General features: G+C 40.0%; 1 protein-coding gene across 5 annotated transcripts in view; it reads left to right on the top strand.

Moving 5' to 3' along the window:
• Positions 1–17,837, top strand: part of UBE2H (ubiquitin conjugating enzyme E2 H) — a 104,187-nt gene that overhangs the window by 15,488 nt on the left and 70,862 nt on the right. Inside the window, exons 1-2 of one of the 5 annotated variants that reach the window (XM_047094470.1) lie at positions 15,286–15,323; positions 15,405–15,458. The exons of the other annotated variants lie outside the window; for them this stretch is intronic. Coding sequence (XP_046950426.1) covers positions 15,286–15,323; positions 15,405–15,458 — 92 coding nt within the window. Of the gene's footprint in view, positions 1–15,285; positions 15,324–15,404; positions 15,459–17,837 lie in introns of those variants that run through there. 5 annotated transcript variants of the gene reach the window in all.

Below are 17,837 nucleotides of genomic sequence, written 5' to 3'. Positions count from 1 at the left end.
GCACAGAGCCTGATGCGGGGCTCAAACCCACGAACTGTGAGATCATGACCTGAGCTGAAGTCAGATGCTCAACTGAGTCACCCAGGTGCCCTGAAGCTTCTTTCTCTCCCTCCCTCCCTCCCTCCTTCTCTTCCTTCCTTCCTTCCTTCCTTCCTTCCTTCCTTCCTTCCTTCCTTCCTCTCTTTCTTCTTTCTTTCTTTCTTTCTTTCTTTCTTTCTTTCTTTCTTTCTTTCTTTCTTTCTTTCATTTTTGAGAAAGAGAGAGACAGCGTGCGAGCAGGGAAGGAACAGAGAGAGGGAGACACAGAATCTGAAGCAGGCTGCAGCCTCTCAGCTGTCAGCACAGAGCCCAATGCGGGGCTCGAACCCATGAACCATGAGATCATGGCCTGAGCCAAAGTTGCATGCTTAACCGACTGAGCCACGCATGCGCCCCAAAACTTCCTCCTTTAAATGAGAAAACTCATTTTACTTAGACAGTATTTGGTGTAGTTAAAAAAGTTTTCAAGTTTACTTACTTTGAGAGAGAGAATATGCAGGGGAGGGGCAGAGAGAGAGGGAGAGAATCCCAAGCACTGTCAGCACCGAGCCCAACACGGGGCTTGAACTCATACATCATGAGATCATGACCTGAGCCGAAATCAAGAGTTGCATGCTTAACCGACTGAGCCACCCAGGTGCCCCTGGTATAGTTTTATTTTGGTTGATGTATTTGCCACTTTCTCCTTTCTCTCTAGCAATAACACTGACAGATGATGAAAGTCATAAAAGTATATAAAATGCATTTCTTTTCTTGAACAGAGTATATTTATAGTTGAGGCTCTTGGGTAAGTGACCTCTGGAAAAGTAATAGTGAGATACTAAAATTTGGCCAAACCCATTTGGTTTCTGGGCTAAAAAGTTAAGCCAAAGTATCTCTCTCAGGGGCTTCCTTGAAAATAGCGAGGAAGCAAGTAGAAATTGAATATTAATGGAAAATATCTTGCTAGTTATAAACATAGTAGTAATAAATAGTTATACATTCTTTGGGATCGTAGAGGACAGTTCAGAATTTATGTATCAACTTATGGGGACGCCTGGGCTTCTGTGTGGTAAATAAGTCAGAAGTGTTTATAATCAGCTGTTTATTGGTTTAGTAACCCCGGTGGTGTGCTTTTAGACCTTTGGCCTTAAATAATGCTAGCACTTGGATGTCATGTAGGTGCTAAGAATCAGTAGTGTGGAGCTTTAGGGCCATCTTACTGCTTTGATGACTCTGTGCCAGATGTTGAACTGGTTCTTTTATATTTGTTTCCTTTGCTCACTTTCTTAAGTTTGTGTATCCGGTGGGCCTTTACAAGAAAACAAGAAGCAATCAAGACTTACTTTTTTAGAGTAGTTTTAGGCTCATAGCAAAATTGAGAAGGTAGAGATTTCCTGTGTCCCTCTGGCCCCACTCATGAACAGCCTCCCCCATTGTCAACATCCTCTGCCAGAGTGGTACATTTGTTTCAATTGATTAATTCGCATTGACACATCATTATCACCCAAAGTCTGTAGTTTACATCAGAATTCATCTTAGCGTTGTATAGCTATGTGCTTGGACATATGTGTGATGATTTATATCCATCAGTATGGTATCCTACACAGTATTTTCACTGCCCTGAAAATTCTGTGTTCCACCTATTCATTCCTCTCTCCCCTAACACCTGGCAGCCAGTTATCTTTTTATTGTTTTCATAATTTTGCCTTTTCTAAAATGTCATATAGTTAGAATTCATACAGGAGGTAGGTAGGCTTTTCAGATTGGCTTCTTTCACTTAGTAATACGGATTTAAGTTTCCATTGTGTCATTTTATGGCCTAATAGCTCATTTCTTTTTAGTGCCAAATAATGCTCCATTGTCTGAGTGTATTACAGTTTGTCCATTCACCTTGGTGAACCATTTTTAGTGAAGAGATAATACTCTTCTAGTGGTTCCTTATTTTCCAAATTCACCTTTGTATTTTTTTTTTTTTAAGTCCCTTAGTAGTGACTAGTTAAATTTTATACTTCTGGCCCATTCTGTCCTCAGCTGTATCTTTCTTGACCCTTGATACTTGTTCTATAATGTGCTTTTTCTCATGTATATATGCATATATATGTGTGTGTGTGTGTGTGTGTATATATATATATATATATATATATATATATTTTAATGTTCATTTATTTGAGAGACAGACTGAGCATGAGCCAGGGATGGGTAGAGAGAGAGGGAGACACAGAGTCCAAAGTAGAGCCTTATGTGGGGCTTGAACTCACGAACTGTGAGATCATGACCTGAGCCGAAGTTGGATGCTTAACTGACTGAGCCACACGAGGCGCCCCTCTTTCTGGTATATTTCAGTCAATTTTTGTAGCATCCTTGCTTTGCGATGTTATGGCTCACTTTTTTTGGTTTTAATTTGTGTATGTGTGTGTGTGTGTTTGTTTATTTTTGAGAGACAGCATGAGCCAGGGAGGGGCAGGGAAGGAGGGAGACACAGGATCTGCAGCAGGCTCCAGAGCCTAACGTGGGGCTCAAACTCATGAACTGTGAGATCGTGACCTGAGCCAAAGTTGGCTGCTTAACCGACTGAGCCACTCATGCATCCTTGTGGCTCACTTTTTATGGATAAAAAATCTTGGGCTACACAGATTGACTGGGAATGCTGAGGTCCTAGAGGAACGATGGGTCCTGAGCCAATGAGAGTTTCTCATGCTTTTGTCTCTTTGGCATACATTTAACTTTGCGTATGAAGTAGGTGCTCAGAAAACACCTGTTAAGTGAATTTTGATACATAATATACTACAGGTGGGATGCCTGGGTGGCTCAGTCGGTTAAGTGTCAGACTTTTGATTTTGGCTCAAGTCATGATCTCAGGTTAGTGAGATCAAGCCCCACGTCAAGCTCTGCACTGACAGTGTGGAGGCTGCTTGGAATTCTCTCTTTCCCTCTCTCTTTGCCCCTCCCTTGCTCTATCTCTCTCTCAAAATAAACTTAAAAAAAAAATACATCCACTACAGGTTTTTGCCAAGTCCTTGGGTTGATTTTAGACTAAACTTTGGCACCTGTATGGAAAATCAGAAACCTATGTACACAAATCATGCTGGAGAGAAGCAGATCTTACTCAAACTGTGGTCATCATCAACATGCCTTTCACCACAAGCCTGTGGTTAAAAAAAGGCAGGTTCACTTGAGCATGTCCTTGATCAGGAGTAAAGATCATTAGTAAATTTTGACCCTCAATTATGTGTCTTTTAATATTCTGTGTGATGAAATGAGAAACCTCTTTCCTGCATATTGAAAGTATGGTGGTGGTTTCTAGAAAAAACAACTTAGGTGATTTTGAGTTGGCAACCGAACTAGCTGTTTTTTTATGGAATGCCATTTGTACTTGAAAGTAGATACTTGATCCAGACGTTTTCTCCAAAAAAAGCGAGCCCATCACTCCAAGGAAAACTGCTAGTATATAAAATGATATATGATAAAATGATAAAATATAAGCCTTAAACCAAAAATTAGAATCTTGGGTAGCTTGTTATCAGCCACATGCTTGACAGTTGTTTAATACTTACATTTCTGATGAGGTTAGTGGTGATATTAACAAATGTGATTTTTTGATATTGTGTAATGAAATGTGTCAACCTTAGGAAGATCCGTATAAGTTTGTGAACCAGTATTTTCCACATGGCCAGTGCATGATAGAAAATCATGCTTGGGTAAAAAAGATTCATTAAAAATTCAAGGTAGACCAGTGGACTTTAACAGTATGAAAAGTTCATTGGTACCGTTCAAGATTCCACATTGCAGTTGGCCTTTAGGAAACTACCCACTTGTCAAGTTTTGGTGTAGTATCAGTGGAAAATGTCGGTATGATCTGAAAAGTCTATTAAACTACTCGTCTTTTTTCTAACTACATTCAAAATGTACCAGATTTAATGCAGAAGCACATAGGACAATCCAGCCCACTTCTGTTAAGCCAGATATTAAAGAAATTTGCTAAATTTTTTTTTGTTTTGGAAATTATTTTTCATAAAAATGATATATGTTAAAATGTGTAAAATTTATTATTTTAAATGAATTGATGTTTTTAATTTCAAAATGGTAAATATCCATACAAAAGCTCTTTGGGGTCATCGATTTTTTTTTTTAATGGTTTTAATTATTTTTGAGAGAGGGAGCATGAGCAGGGGAAGTGCAGAGCAAGGGAGAGACAGGAGCCAAAGCAGGCTCTGTGCTGATAACAGAGAGCCCGATGTGGGGCTTGAACTCACTGTGAGATCATAACCTGAAGTTAGACGCTCAGCCGAATGAGCCACCCAGGCGCCCCTGGGGTCATTGATTTTTTTTTTTTTTTTTTTTTTTTTTAAGTGTGAAGGGTGCTAAGACCAGACAGTTTGAGAACTGCCTTCACTAATGTATGAAGAGAAGTTGTCATGTTGTAATAGGATGTGCTTTATTTGTACCTAGTGTAGTGTTGGCATAATACTAGATTCTTTAATCAAATATTCAAATCAGATTGAATTGAAGTATATAGTAAAGCAGGTAAATAAATACACATTTAGCCTTGAAGGGGAATTGGTGTAACATGAAGATGGCAAGTGTTTTCATGTTAGTAAAGAATGCCAGAGTTTACACCATGTTATATAGATTCTAAGACTTTTTTCCTACATCTCCACATCTTTGAAATGGAGATGGCTTTCAGTTGGTAGTGTTTGTCAGCTTTTTTCTTTCTTGGTGTCATGAAATAATGGTGTATTGTCGATATGATGAAATAAGGCAGCACTTTTTTTTGTTGTTGCACTTTTTGTTTGGAGCTGAGGAAACATTAGACAGCAGTTTACTTCTTGGGCTACAGGATAGGTTACATTAAATTTTATTTTATCAGGCCCTGAGCTGACTCTGGGCAGTTGACAGTAGGTCCATTGTTAGAATATCCCATTCATAAAGCAGTTATCTTTATTTCAAGTGAGAAGACTAGACTCTATTGCCAGAATTCAGTCTTTTAAAATAAAGTGTAAAATGTGATATAAGTTTTTTTTATATGCGAAGCTTTTTTTTTTCTATTTAATCATATTGTTGATAGAAACATAATGGTGAGTATTGAGTTATTCCCATTTCTGTTGTAAAGCAGGTAAAGGAGGTTGTACTGTGTAGCTCTTAGAAAATGAAGAGTAACAGGATTAAAAAATTATTTTTTAAAGTTTGTTTTGGCGGGGGAGGGGCAGCGAGAGAGGAATAGGAAGAGAATCCCAAGCAGGTGATTGTCGACATGGGGCTTGAACTCGTAAACTGTGAGATCATGACCTGAGCCGACATCAAGAGTTGGATGCTTAACCAACTGAGCCACCCCAGAATTAAAAGATTTCAAACATTTCTTTTAATTGAAAAAATTTAAAATTTACCAATACCACACTGAGGCTTGAAGAAGTTGTAAGTTTACCTTTGGCTTCTATTATTCTGAACCTGAGCACTGTTAATATTTATTCTGTGTGGTCTTATGAGGACCTAGGAAGTACGGATGCTCATTTCTGTATCTTAAGAGCAATTTCTGTTGTCTTGAAGAGGTCTATTAAGAGCTGAATTATTAGATTCTGTTACTAACTTTGTGCTTCTATTTAATTCTGTATAAAAACACAAAGGACCATAACATGGAGATATAAAGATATACAAATAAATAACATAGGCACCCATTTTTTAAAGATTTTTTTATTTTTAGTTTTTAAATATTCTTTTTTTTTAAAGTATTTATTTTGAGGGAGAGCACAAGCAGGAGGAGGAACAGAGAGAGGGAGAGAGAGAGAGAAAGAGAATCCCAAGCAGGTTCTGCACTGTCTGTGCAGAGCCCAACAGAGGGCTCAAAGCCAAGAACCATGAGCTGATAACCTGAGTCAAAACCAAGATGCCCAACTGACTGAGCCACCCAGGCACCCCAAGATTTTAGTTAAAAAATTTTTTTTAATGTTTACTTATTTTTGAAGGAGAGACAGAGTTTGAGCGGGGGAAGAGCAGAGAGAGAAGGAGACACAGAATCTGAAGTACGCTCCAGGCTCGGAGCTGTCAGCGCAGAGCCCAACTCAGGGCTCGAACCCATGAGTTGGGAGATCAAGCCCCACATTGGGTGTAGAAATAAGTTAAAAAAAAGAAAAAAGAAAAAGAAGAAAGAATAGATACTGGGTTGGATAACCAGCAGTGTTGCCACAATGAATGATAAGGGTTTTGTTTTTTTTTTTCTTTCATTTACATATTTGGGAGCATTATCATTCAGGCTTGGCTTCCCATGCCTTGAATTTTGGTTTATAAATGTTATTTCTTACCTTTATCACATGTCTTACAGATTTTGCTTTGCTGGAAGACTGGGTTACATGATAAAATTATTTATGCTGGGGCATTAAGGGAGAAGACAAACCATTCACTTGTCTCTTCTCACTTATAGTTTATCTTCAAACTTGAACTCAAGACCTAATTTGGGAGGTTGGTGTAGAGGAGGGGCAGCATGTTAGGATGAAAGAAAACTGCCTGGCAGACCATCCAGTGTTCTCGCCCTTCGCTCTCTCTGCTGCTCAGTGCTGCAAGACCTTGTGCCTTTCACTTCCTTCTTGGGTATCTGTTTCCTTACATATCGAGTAAGGAGTTGGCTTAGAGGATCCTAAGTTTTTACAACTTGAATATTGTGATTTTTATCTGTATAGCCATTTTGCATGTAACTTATTGTGTGTATATATGTAACATATGAAAGATCTTCACAGCCATGTGTATACCTGGCATTGCCTTCTAGGGAATAGAGAGTTGAAAATAGCTTTATGAGGGACCTTGGGTGGCTCAGTCGGTTAAGCGTCCGACTTCAGCTCAGGTCATGATCTCGCGGTCCGTGAGTTCGGCTCTGTGCTGACAGCTCAGATCCTGGAGCCTGCTTCAGATTCTGTGTCTCCTTCTCTCTCTGCCCCTCGCCCGTTCATGTTCTGTCTCTCAAAAATGAATGAACGTTAAAAAAAAAAATAGCTTTATGACAAATTTTAAATCTTAGTTTGAATCTTATCTTTATAGATATGTATTATAAAAATAAGTTCTGCAGCTTACTACTTTCTTGGTTTGAATTTTTCCTAGGGCTTTTTAGAAGTGTAAAGTAGAAAACCTTGACATCTTCATTTCTGACTTTCTGCGATAAAATTTTGCTTCGTGTTTAGAAACCTGCATCAATGTTAAGTTTGAGTAGGAGAAGCTCCTGTCTTAGGCCAGTAACAGTTGTTGTCCTTTCATTTCTAGAAATGGATCCTTGGAATTAGTTGAAGTATTCTCAAAAGAACAGTTATTAAAATATTATTCAGTGTTAACTGCTCACCTGCTCACCTAAAAATTCAAATGCTTGGCTTACCATGTTTAAGTCACACTTCGACTAACTGTGAATAAATGAGTTGTTACCATTATTACAGATGGTAGAATTAAAGCAAGATCTTATAATCCTTGTCTGGTCATGGGGAGCTGCCAAATTAAGAATGCCTTCTGGTTTTGTCCAGTGGGGTGAGTTGTATCTGTTCCCTGTCTTAGGAGAAGGGGACTTGTGGTTTACCCGTGTCGTGTTTCAGTTTCATTTTGCATGTAGAGTACATCTTGAAAGGCAGTATGGTTTAGTAAATGGGACAAGGCCCTTGTTAGAATTCTCTGAAACAGTTTAATTTCAAGCCAGTACATTTCTCTCCCTTCTTTGTTCCCTGATCCCTGGTGTTTTGAACAATAGATTTCAGATTGTTTCCATGTTTTAAAACCAGTTCTATCTAATATCAGTCACCTCGGATGTTTGTAATTGGGGTTTTTTAGCTCATTATAGACAAGAATAAGGTATTAAGTTATAGATCCTTTTACTGAGGTTTGGCTTATTGGAAATGTGATTAAGGAAATTGGTTATCAGTTTTACGATTTTTTTCAAATTACTGCATAACTTTTAATCACATAAAAAGTGTCTAAGCTTGTTCAAGCTACTTTAGGTTATGATTCAATAATATTGCAGAACCAATTTTAGGTCGGCAATAATATTTACTGGTTAAAATATGGTAGGCCTTTAACTTGCCATATTGTAGATCTTTTTCTTTCAGCTGCCACATTTTTATGAGTAAAACTACAGAAGCAGATAAAACTTCATTTTATTCTGGAAGTTAGTTGGTAAGGGTAATGTAGATAGAATTGCATCACATCGGCATTATGGTTTTTGTTCAACAGATATTCACTGGAAAGTTTTCTTTATAGTTTACTATGAAAAATCTCAGATACATGAAAGTGGAAAGAATAAAATAAGTGAATACCTGTAGATCTTCCATGTAGACTCAATAAACATTTTGTCATATTTCCTTTATCATATATGTTTTTAGTTGAGCCTTTTCCAAGTAAGTTGCAAAAGTCATGACACTTTTACCTAAAATACTTGAACATACATCTTCAAAGAGTAAGGACTTTTCCTGTGTAAGTTCAGTACCATTATCACACCAGAGAATGTTAACACCAGTTCCACTGGTATCATGTAATTTTTCCATAGAGGAAATACTGAAGTGATGAGATTGTTTATCCATTTTCAGGGTATGAAAGCATATGCCCTTACTCTAAACAGTATTAGAAAGACAAAGTTCTGCAAAAATTGCTTTAAAACTCATGTTATCCTAGTGGGGAAAATGTTTTTCACACATTCTAATAACTTATAAATTAAGCTTTTAGAGTTTTTCTTTTTTTTCTTTTTCTTCTTTTTTTTGGAGAGGGAGGGAGGGAGGGAGACAGACGGACAGACAGACACAGAATCTGAAGCAGGCTCTAGGCTTCGAACTGTCAGCGCAGAGCCTGATGCGGGGCTCGAACACATGGACTGCGGGGTTATGACCTGAGCAGAAGTTGGACGCTTAACTGACGGAGCCATCCAGCCACCCCTAAAAATATTTTTTGGATGATGAGATATTTTGAGCACCACAAGAAATAGGAAGAGATCTTGCTGATAATAGAACAGCATCCATTTACTGTTTTGTCAGATCTTAACATTTTGCCATATTTGTTGCAGACATTTAAACATTTTTTTTGTATTTTATTTATTATTTATTTTTTTTTTTGAGAGAGCACACACAAGTGGGAGAGCGGCAGAAGAGGAGGAAAGGAGAAATCTTAAACAGGCTCCATGCCTAGAGTGGAGCCTGATGCCAGGCTCAATCTCACAACCATGAGATCACAACCTGAGCCAAAATCGAGTCAGACCCTTAACCGACTGAGCCACCCAGGTGCCCCAGAAATTTTATTTTTTAAAAAGAGAGAAGACCTGTAGTTAAATTGAAGCCTCTGTGTAGTCCTCCACGATTCCTCTTCCCTCCCCCTCTTCATGAACTAGAAGTTGCAACTTTCTTCAATTCTCTTTCCCCTCATTTTTTTTTTACTTTCTTATGTATATGTGCATATCCATAAGTAATATTTGTCATTGCTTTGCGTGTTTAAATAAATAGTAGCATACATTTTAGTTCCGTATTTTTAAGATTTGTTGATACTGATAGAAGTAGCTGTACCTCATTTATAAAAGTTACATGCATATACCGTATTTTCCTTATTTGTTGATGTACATTTAGGTTACTTTCAATTTTTTGCCATTATATATAGTGCTGTAAACAACATTTATGAATGTCATTTTGAGCACATATGTGTTTCTGTAGGGCAGTAGGGCAAGATTTTTCAGGTTCTTTTGTTCATTAGACATAATAAGAAATGTATTTTACATTGAGACCCAGCGTGCGCACATACATGCACAGATATAATGGAAGCTGTAGTTCTATAAAAATAAAATAACTTAAGGGGCGCCTGGGTGGCGCAGTCGGTTAAGCGTCCAGCTTCAGCCAGGTCACGATCTCGCAGTCCGTGAGTTCGAGCCCCGCGTCGGGCTCTGGGCTGATGGCTCGGAGCCTGGAGCCTGTTTTCGATTCTGTGTCTCCCTCTCTCTCTGCCCCTCCCCCGTTCATGCTCTGTCTCTCTCTGTCCCAAAAATAAATAAACGTTAAAAAAAAAAAATTTAAAAATAAAATAACTTAAAAAATATTTACCCTGAAAAAATCCTTAGCCATACAAGAGACGCATCCTTGAAATAATGTATCTATCCCCTCATTGTAAAAAGTGCTGATCAGGACCCACATTTGACAAATAATGACCTAATGTATATAACCTGAAGCAAAATTGCTTTTTTTTTGTTTTTAATATTTATTTATTTTTGAGAGAGAGAGCATGAGCAGGGGAGGGGCAGAGAGAGCAGGAGACAGAATCTGAAGCAGGCTCCAGGCTCCAGGCTCCGACCTGTCAACACAGAGCCCAACGTGGGGGTCATACCCACGAACGGTGAGATCATGACCTGAACCGAAGTCAGACACTTAACCAACTGAGCCACCCAGGTGCCCCATATAATTGCTGGTCTTAATGGTGCGTGTCTTCAGCTTTGCTAGAGATGAAAAAGTTACTCTTTATTTAAAAAAAAATTTTTTTAATGTTTGTTTATTTTTGAGACAGAGCGAGCAGGGGAGGGGCGGAGAGAGAGGGAGACACAATCCAAAGCAGGCTCCAGGCTCTGAGCAATCAGCACAGAGCCTGACGCAGGGCTCAAACCCACAAACTGTGAGATCATGATGTGAGCCAAAGTCGGATGCTTAACCAACTGAGCCACTCAGGTACCCCAAAAAAGTTACTCTTTAAAGTGGTTGTACCAAAAAACTACATTTCCGTCAACAGCATTTGAGGCCTCCTGTTTGTTCATATCCATACCAACACTTGTCTAGCTTTTTTAGTATTTGCTAACGTGATGGATGTGAAATGGTATCCCATTGTTGTCTCAGTCTGTTTTCTAACCAAATATTTTGAGTGCCTTTTCTCTGTGAGGCCCTTGCAAAGCAGTAAGGGTGCTACCATGAAAAGCAAGACATAGCTCCTCTGTTCTAGGAGAGAGAGGTGAACTTTGTCAGCCCTTGAATGACAGAGTGACATAGAGGAGGGAGTAATGCGCAGCCCACTTGGAAACGTGGCTCTTACGAGAGGTGAAGCTTGACCTTGGTCTTGAAAGATGAGTAGGCATTTTCGGACAGCATACAGACTTGAAGGACATTCCGGAGGGAGAAGAGGGAACTAGGCAAAGGCATAGAGCTATAAAAGCCCATCATGAATGTGCACAGAGTTCCTGGATTGGGGAGGCCAAGGCACAAGCGAAGACTCTGCAGATGTGTGGGGGGGCTGAGGGAATTGTGTTCTGCAGGCACTGAGAGGCATTGGTGAAGGTTTTAAGTGGGGGTATTAACAGATTTTTTTTTTATGTTTTATTTTTGAGATAGCGCATGCATGCACGCACACAAGCAGGGGAGAGGCATAGAGAGAGAGGGACAGGATCCGAAGTGGGCCCTGTGCTGACAACAAAGAGTCCGATATGGGGCTTGAACTCACGAACTGTGAGATCATGACCTGAGCCGAAGTCTGACGCTCAACCAAGTCACCCAGGACCCCAACAGGAGAATTTTTTTTTTTTTTTGTTAAGTCTATAAATGGGTTTTGGTATTTTAAAATTATGGTCAGTCGAGCTTTTGTTTTAATTTCAGTTTCAGACTCATTAATTTGGCTCTTATTTATTACTGCCCTTTTGAAACACACAGATAACAGAAATTGATATTTTTCCTTTGAACTGGGGTTGGTCATTTACTTTCCAAAATAGAAATAATTGTAGCCTAGCGCTGAATACATTTGCTCTCATCCATGCCTTCTTGCTTTTAAGAGGCACAGCAGATGGTCTAATGGGTATTTTCTTTCTATCATCAAATCAGAATAGGTGTAGGTTTATACAGGGTTGGTAATTTTAAGAGTTTGTGTTTTTGGACGTCTTTCATGAGGATATTTTTGATCTTTGCGTCTCTTGCTATACATCACAGCAAGTATGAATACAGTTGTTAAGAACCTCATGTAGAGAGCTTGAGTGGCTCTCGTTAATCAACTGTGTGTGTGTGTAAAGGTGATGATATGAGCCCTCTCTTTGGGGTCTTGCCACTTTTGGCATTCCTGAGCTGCCAGTCTTTTTTTTTTTTTTTTTAAAGCTCCATGCCAGTGTGAGGCTTGAACTCAGGCCCCCCAAGATCAAGAGTTGCATACTCTACTGACTGAGCCAGCCATCATGTGTCCCTCTGCCAGTCCTTTTTAATGGGAGCATTTATCTTGCTTTAAGGCCTGAAAGTTGAGGCTGATCAGCACCCAATTTAAATAGAAGCAGTTTTAGAGACCAGGTTGGAGGTAGTTGCAGGATTCTGAAACTTGCAGTGCCTTCAGAGAAGAAATGTTAAATGTATAGCACAGAATAGTAATGGTCGTTGGTGTGTGCGTTTGGTTTTAGCTCTTGGTAATGAATCCCACACTTGGGTTTGTTTTAAGGAGAGTACTCAAAGGTATGTTCGTTGAGATGCGAGGGGCAACATGGAATACTGCATAGATATTATTTTTAATTTAGGAAAATCATATGCAGGTAGATTTTTAAAAAGAACTCTTCTAAACCTTACAGTTCAAAGTTGTAGTTTTCTTTCCTAGCTACTTGATGCTTTAAAATCACCCACATCCCTCCGTGATATCTCTAAAAGTCTTTTTATTAGCTAAGGATTTATTTCAGGGAGCAGCATACCTGGGATTAAAAGAACTGGACAAGTTTGTATTGCCCAATATTCCTGCCTGTGACCTTTCCTCTCAGAAACCCCCACAGTGTGCGTTCTGTCAGCCTTGTCATCTCTTGTCATCCACCCACAGCCTCCAACACACATACAGACAACACACACAGTTTAGCAGGTGCAGAAGGAGTAGGGGTAGAGGGTCTGCTATTAGGGTAGGGGCTGGAAGTGTTCTATTTACTTCCTGACTTTAGCAGATGTAATACTTGTTAACAGGTTGGCAGCAGACGTGGGCTGGATCAGTTGGATACAAGGTGACTGTTCTAAAATAAACAAAATGAAACAGCATAATCTTGAATTTGTGGGCAACATGTGGGACTGAGCAAATGAGACTTTTGCAGGTGGTTTGACCATTAGCTGTGAGCATGCTACCAGTGTGTTAGGCAAGTGGACAGGATGTTCTCTGTGTGTACTGTATAACCTTGAAGCCCTGCATCTATTTCCATTTCCCCAGGAATGAAAGCTAAAACAGAAAAGCTACTTTCCTTCCTTTAGCTTTCAAAACAAAAGTAAGGCTTGCAAAGTCTGGACCTAGACTGTTGCATAGTGTTGGAGAGGATGCTTCTTGTCCTGAATTCGATTTTTGATAGGGATTTATTTTTTTTCTTCTCTTCTTTTCTTTTCTTTCTTTTCTTTTCTTTCTTTTCTTTCTTTTCTTTCTTTCTTTCTTTCTTTCTTTCTTTCTTTCTTTCTTTCTTTCTTTCAATTCTTCTAGAACTTGAGCATAGATAAATTCTTTTTTAATGTTTATTTTTAAGAGAGAACATGCCAGTGGGGAAAGGGCGGGGGACAAAGGATCTGAAGTGGGCTCCATGCTGACAGCAGTAAGCTGGAACTCACAAATTGTGAAATCATGACCTGAGCCAAAGTCAGGTGTTCAACCAACTGAGCCACCGGGGCGCTCTGATGAATGGTTTTTAAAAAATGAGAAGCAAGCACAAAACATTAATCACTTGTTATGATTCTATAGCAAATGGTTGAGAAATTTAAAGCAAATCTGTTTGGGGCGCCTGGGTGGCTCAAGTCGGTTAAGCGTCTGACTTTGGCCCAGGTCATGATCTCACGGTTTGTGGGTTCGAGCCCTGCGTTGGGCTCTGTGCTGATAGCTCAGAACCTGAGCCTGTTTCAGATGCTGTGTCTCCCTCTCTCTCTGTGCCCCTCCCCTGCTCATGCTCTGTCTCTCTTCCTCAAAAATAAACATTAAAGAAAAATTTTTTTAAAAAAGCGCAAATCTGTTAAGGTCTATATAAGCTAAGCATGTTGATTTCTGTGGTAGATGAAGCCAGTGCTGTATCAAAAGACTTTTCCTATTTTTCTTAAATTCCTTGAACTGGATATATATTTTTTTAATGTTTATTTTTGAGAGAGAGAGAGAGAGAGCAAGCAAGCAAGCAGGGGAGGAGCAGAGAGAGAGGGAGACACAGAATGTGAAGCAGGCTCTAGGCTCGGAGCTGTCAGCACTGAGCCCGACATGGGGCTCAAGCCCAGGAACCATGAGATCATGACCTGAGCAGAAGTTGAATGCTTAACCGACTGAGCCACCCAGGCACCCTGAACTGGATATGTTTAATGGCAGAAGACTTCTATAAGCCAGTTATAGTACCCGCTAAAAGTTTGTGTTTAGGATATTAGGGCTTTGGACTAAATAAATGTGATTATCTACCTATAGAAAAAAGCTGAAGTCCTATAAACCAAAACCATGCATCTGAGAAAGCCTTGTGAGAGAGAGATTTATGAATTTCTTCTGTCATGTCATTAATGATTGAACCTGGGGTGAAAGGCACATTTTAGCTGGATGGACTTAGGAGGCTGGCCAAGGACAAGGAATTTTTTTATTATAGGTTGTTTTTGCATTGCCTTTGATATGTTTCTAAATCCGGAACTAATGATTGGAAGAAAGCTCTGGAATTCAGTATTTTTGTGACTTTTGAGGTGGGGGGGGTGAGGCTCAAACATGACTACATGTTGGGGATGGGGGATTTTTTGCAAGACAGGCAGACTGGAGTCTGGGTTGCTTAGTCTGTTTGCTTGTGCTTTGGCCACAGGTGCAGGCAGACTGTTTTACAAAGCGTTAAAGTTCTGCTTCTCAGCAGATGTCTTTCCAGTGTTTCTTCCTGGTGCTCTGAAAACCATATGTGGGGGAAAATGATCTTGTTCAGTTTAGAGGGTAAGGGCGTTGTCTGCCTGAAAGCACCAGTAGGATTATTTAATTTTTTTTTTTTTTGAAGTTTGAGGCAAGAAATGAGAAAACTTCCCGCCATTTAACAAAATGGAGCCAAGCCACTGTGTGTGTTTTTTTTTTTGTTTGTTTTGTTTTTTTGTTTTTTTTTTGGAAATATGTTTCTACCACTCCTTTAAAGCTATAAAAGTTAATTTCATAGCCTGAGGGAGGGATGCTGTTTCCCCTAAAAGATCAGTTTTAGGAAGGTGTGAGGTTGAGTTGTCACTTGGTCTGTAACTTAAACTGATAAAAAGCCTCTTAGAGTGCTTACTGTGTGCCAGGCACTGTGCTGTTAGCACTTTAGATATCTTAATCCTCAAAATACCCCAAGAGGTAGATCCTGTTGTCATTTTTCCTGTTTTACAGATGAGAAACCTGAGGCTTAGGCCTCAGTCTCATGCCAAGTAAGTTGCAGGGCTGGGTGATAAACTCGGGCTGACTCTAAACCCACTAAAGTCGTCATAACAGTGCTGCTATTTCGGCAGACCATGTGGAAAGGAAGGTGGTCTTCTTTTCCCAAGGGAGACGACTCGCAGAAGGTAAGTTACGGTCATAAAGAAGGCTAGTGTTGAACCCAGAATTCAAACCCGGGTCAATTTGAAGGGAAAGCCTGTGTTCTTTCCACTGAGTGTATTGTATTACCTCTTAGAGTACATTACTGTAATATCTGATTTACTAAGATCTTTTTATTTCTGGTGCTAGCTGCTCTCAGTTTATAGAGGGGGTTGTTTAAAAAGTTCATTTGTGAGGTGATGGCGTGGAAACCAGAATACATTCTCTGCTGGCGGTGAGTGCTGAACCTGGTTGTGGTTCCGAGGCCAGAGCCCTTTGGGACAGTTGATATGTCTCACCTTCTTACGCCTGTGATACCAAAGGCCGTTCTGAGACCTACTCTGAGTTCTGAGGAGGAAGAGAAGCAGATATGTGTTCCTACTTGTTTCCAGATTCCATTTGTCTCTTTGCAGATGTTATCTCCCTTGGTACAAGTAACAAATTTATAAAGTGTGGATTTGAGGGTGAGCACGGAGCCTCTGAGGGCAGACTTGGTTCTGATTATGGCTGGACCAGTTACTGGTTCTCCCATTCACTCTCTACTAGGTGATGTGAGATGAAGCTCTTTTCTAAGGCTTAGTTTCCTCATCTGTAAAATGTCTGGGTGCCCTCATTGTAGGGCTTGAATGAGACAAACAGGCATTAGGTGCTCAGCATAGTTATCTGGACATGGTAGGTGACCAAAAAATGATGGCAGTGGTTTAATCTGCTTTATGGTGCATCTCTTCCGTTATCAAAGATTCTTGTAGAGGTGAATGCTTTCTGGAGTAGACTGTGGTGTAACATTCTGAATTGGGTTTTAGGTTAAGATTGGGATTCCCTTTATTTTGTAGTCACATGTAAACCAGTAAATTGCCTTGTAATTCAAATACTGTATCCTCAAATGATCTTTTGTAAATTTTTATATACTTTAAAACCTTGACCTTATTTTTTATTAAAAAGAATTTTTTTTCAATGTTTGTTTATTTTTGAGAGAGAGAGCATGAGCAGGGGAGGGGCAGAGAGAGAGAGAGGGAGACACAGAATCCAAAGCAGGCTCCAGGCTCTGAGCTGTCAGCACAGAGACCGATGCGGGGCTCAAACTCTCGAATCGTGAGATCATGACCTGAGCCGAAGTCAAACAGTTAACCGACTGAGCCACCCAGGCACCCCTAAAACCTTGACTTTAATTGAAAACACAGTTGGTTGTGTTGCACAAAGTATTTTAAGGGTTGAGCATACATTTTGATGAATGGCTTTGAAATTAGCAATATTCATGAGCCGTTTAAGTTCTTTTTGCAGTTAAACGTAATGTACTTTTTGTTTCTCAAATGGAGAAACTGAGGTAGGAAGTGGAATGGACTTTGCCCAAGAGTTATTGACTAAAGGAAGGGTGGGCAAATCATAGATATCCTATAAAAGGCCAAATAGCAATTTAGACTTTGTGGACTATTACGGTTTTTTTTTCCCCCAACTACTTAACTCAGCTGTCCCAGCACAGAAGCAGCCATCAATAATATGTAAATGGGAACGCCTGGGTGGTTCAGTTGATTAAAGCATAGGGCTCTTGATTTCGGCTCAGGTGATGATCTGTCAGTCGTGAGATCGAGCCCCACATCGGGCTCTGGACTGCGTGTGGAGCCTGCTTAAGATTCTCTCTCTCCCACTGCTCCTTCCCTGCTCGTGCAGGTGCACACACACTCTTTCTCACAAACAAACCCAAAAAACATAAATAGATCACCTTGGCACGGTACAATAAATCTTTATTTATGAAAACTGACGATGCCATAGGTGGTGGACCCATGGACTAAAGAAACATACTTAGTTCTGTTTCACTGTAAATCCCTGCCTTGGTCCTGCATCTCTCTCTGTAGGTTGATATAGATTGATTAAAGGTTGATTATTCCACAGGCTTCATGCTCAGTCTTTGCAGATTACAAATCCTTTACCATAAAATGACTCAGGTGTTTACATCTTCAGTTGAGCTGTTTCCCAGACTCTAGATTGGTACAGCTTCCTGCCTTTCAAACTTCTCTTCAAGAATATCCCAACTGGCCCCTAAAACTTTAACATGTCTGCTATTGATTTCTGTATTATATCCTCTAAAGTCAGACCATGATTTTGTGTGTGTGTGTGTGTGTGTGTGTGTGTGTGTGTTTTCACTCAGCTATTACCCAAGTGGGAAACCTGAATGTCATCCCTTTACTCCTTATTCTGCCTTCTTGACATCTTTACTCTCTCTGCCTACCCACCCCCCCATCCCTACCACCACTGCTTAATTCAGGCCCTCATGATCCACCTGGGCTGTTGCAGATCACCCCACAGCTTCAGAGCTCCCTGTGTCTAGTCTCCCTCCTTCCAGTCTGCCTTTCATTTTGCTGCTGGAG

Source organism: Lynx rufus, unplaced genomic scaffold (genome assembly GCF_022079265.1).
Source record: "Lynx rufus isolate CCGP_SWC_20201006 ecotype Redwood Valley unplaced genomic scaffold, mLynRuf1.p SCAF_4, whole genome shotgun sequence".
Classification (NCBI taxonomy): domain Eukaryota; kingdom Metazoa; phylum Chordata; class Mammalia; order Carnivora; family Felidae; genus Lynx; species Lynx rufus.
The sequence above is the reverse complement of the archived record's forward strand: the minus strand, read 5'-3'. Positions and strand labels throughout refer to the sequence as shown.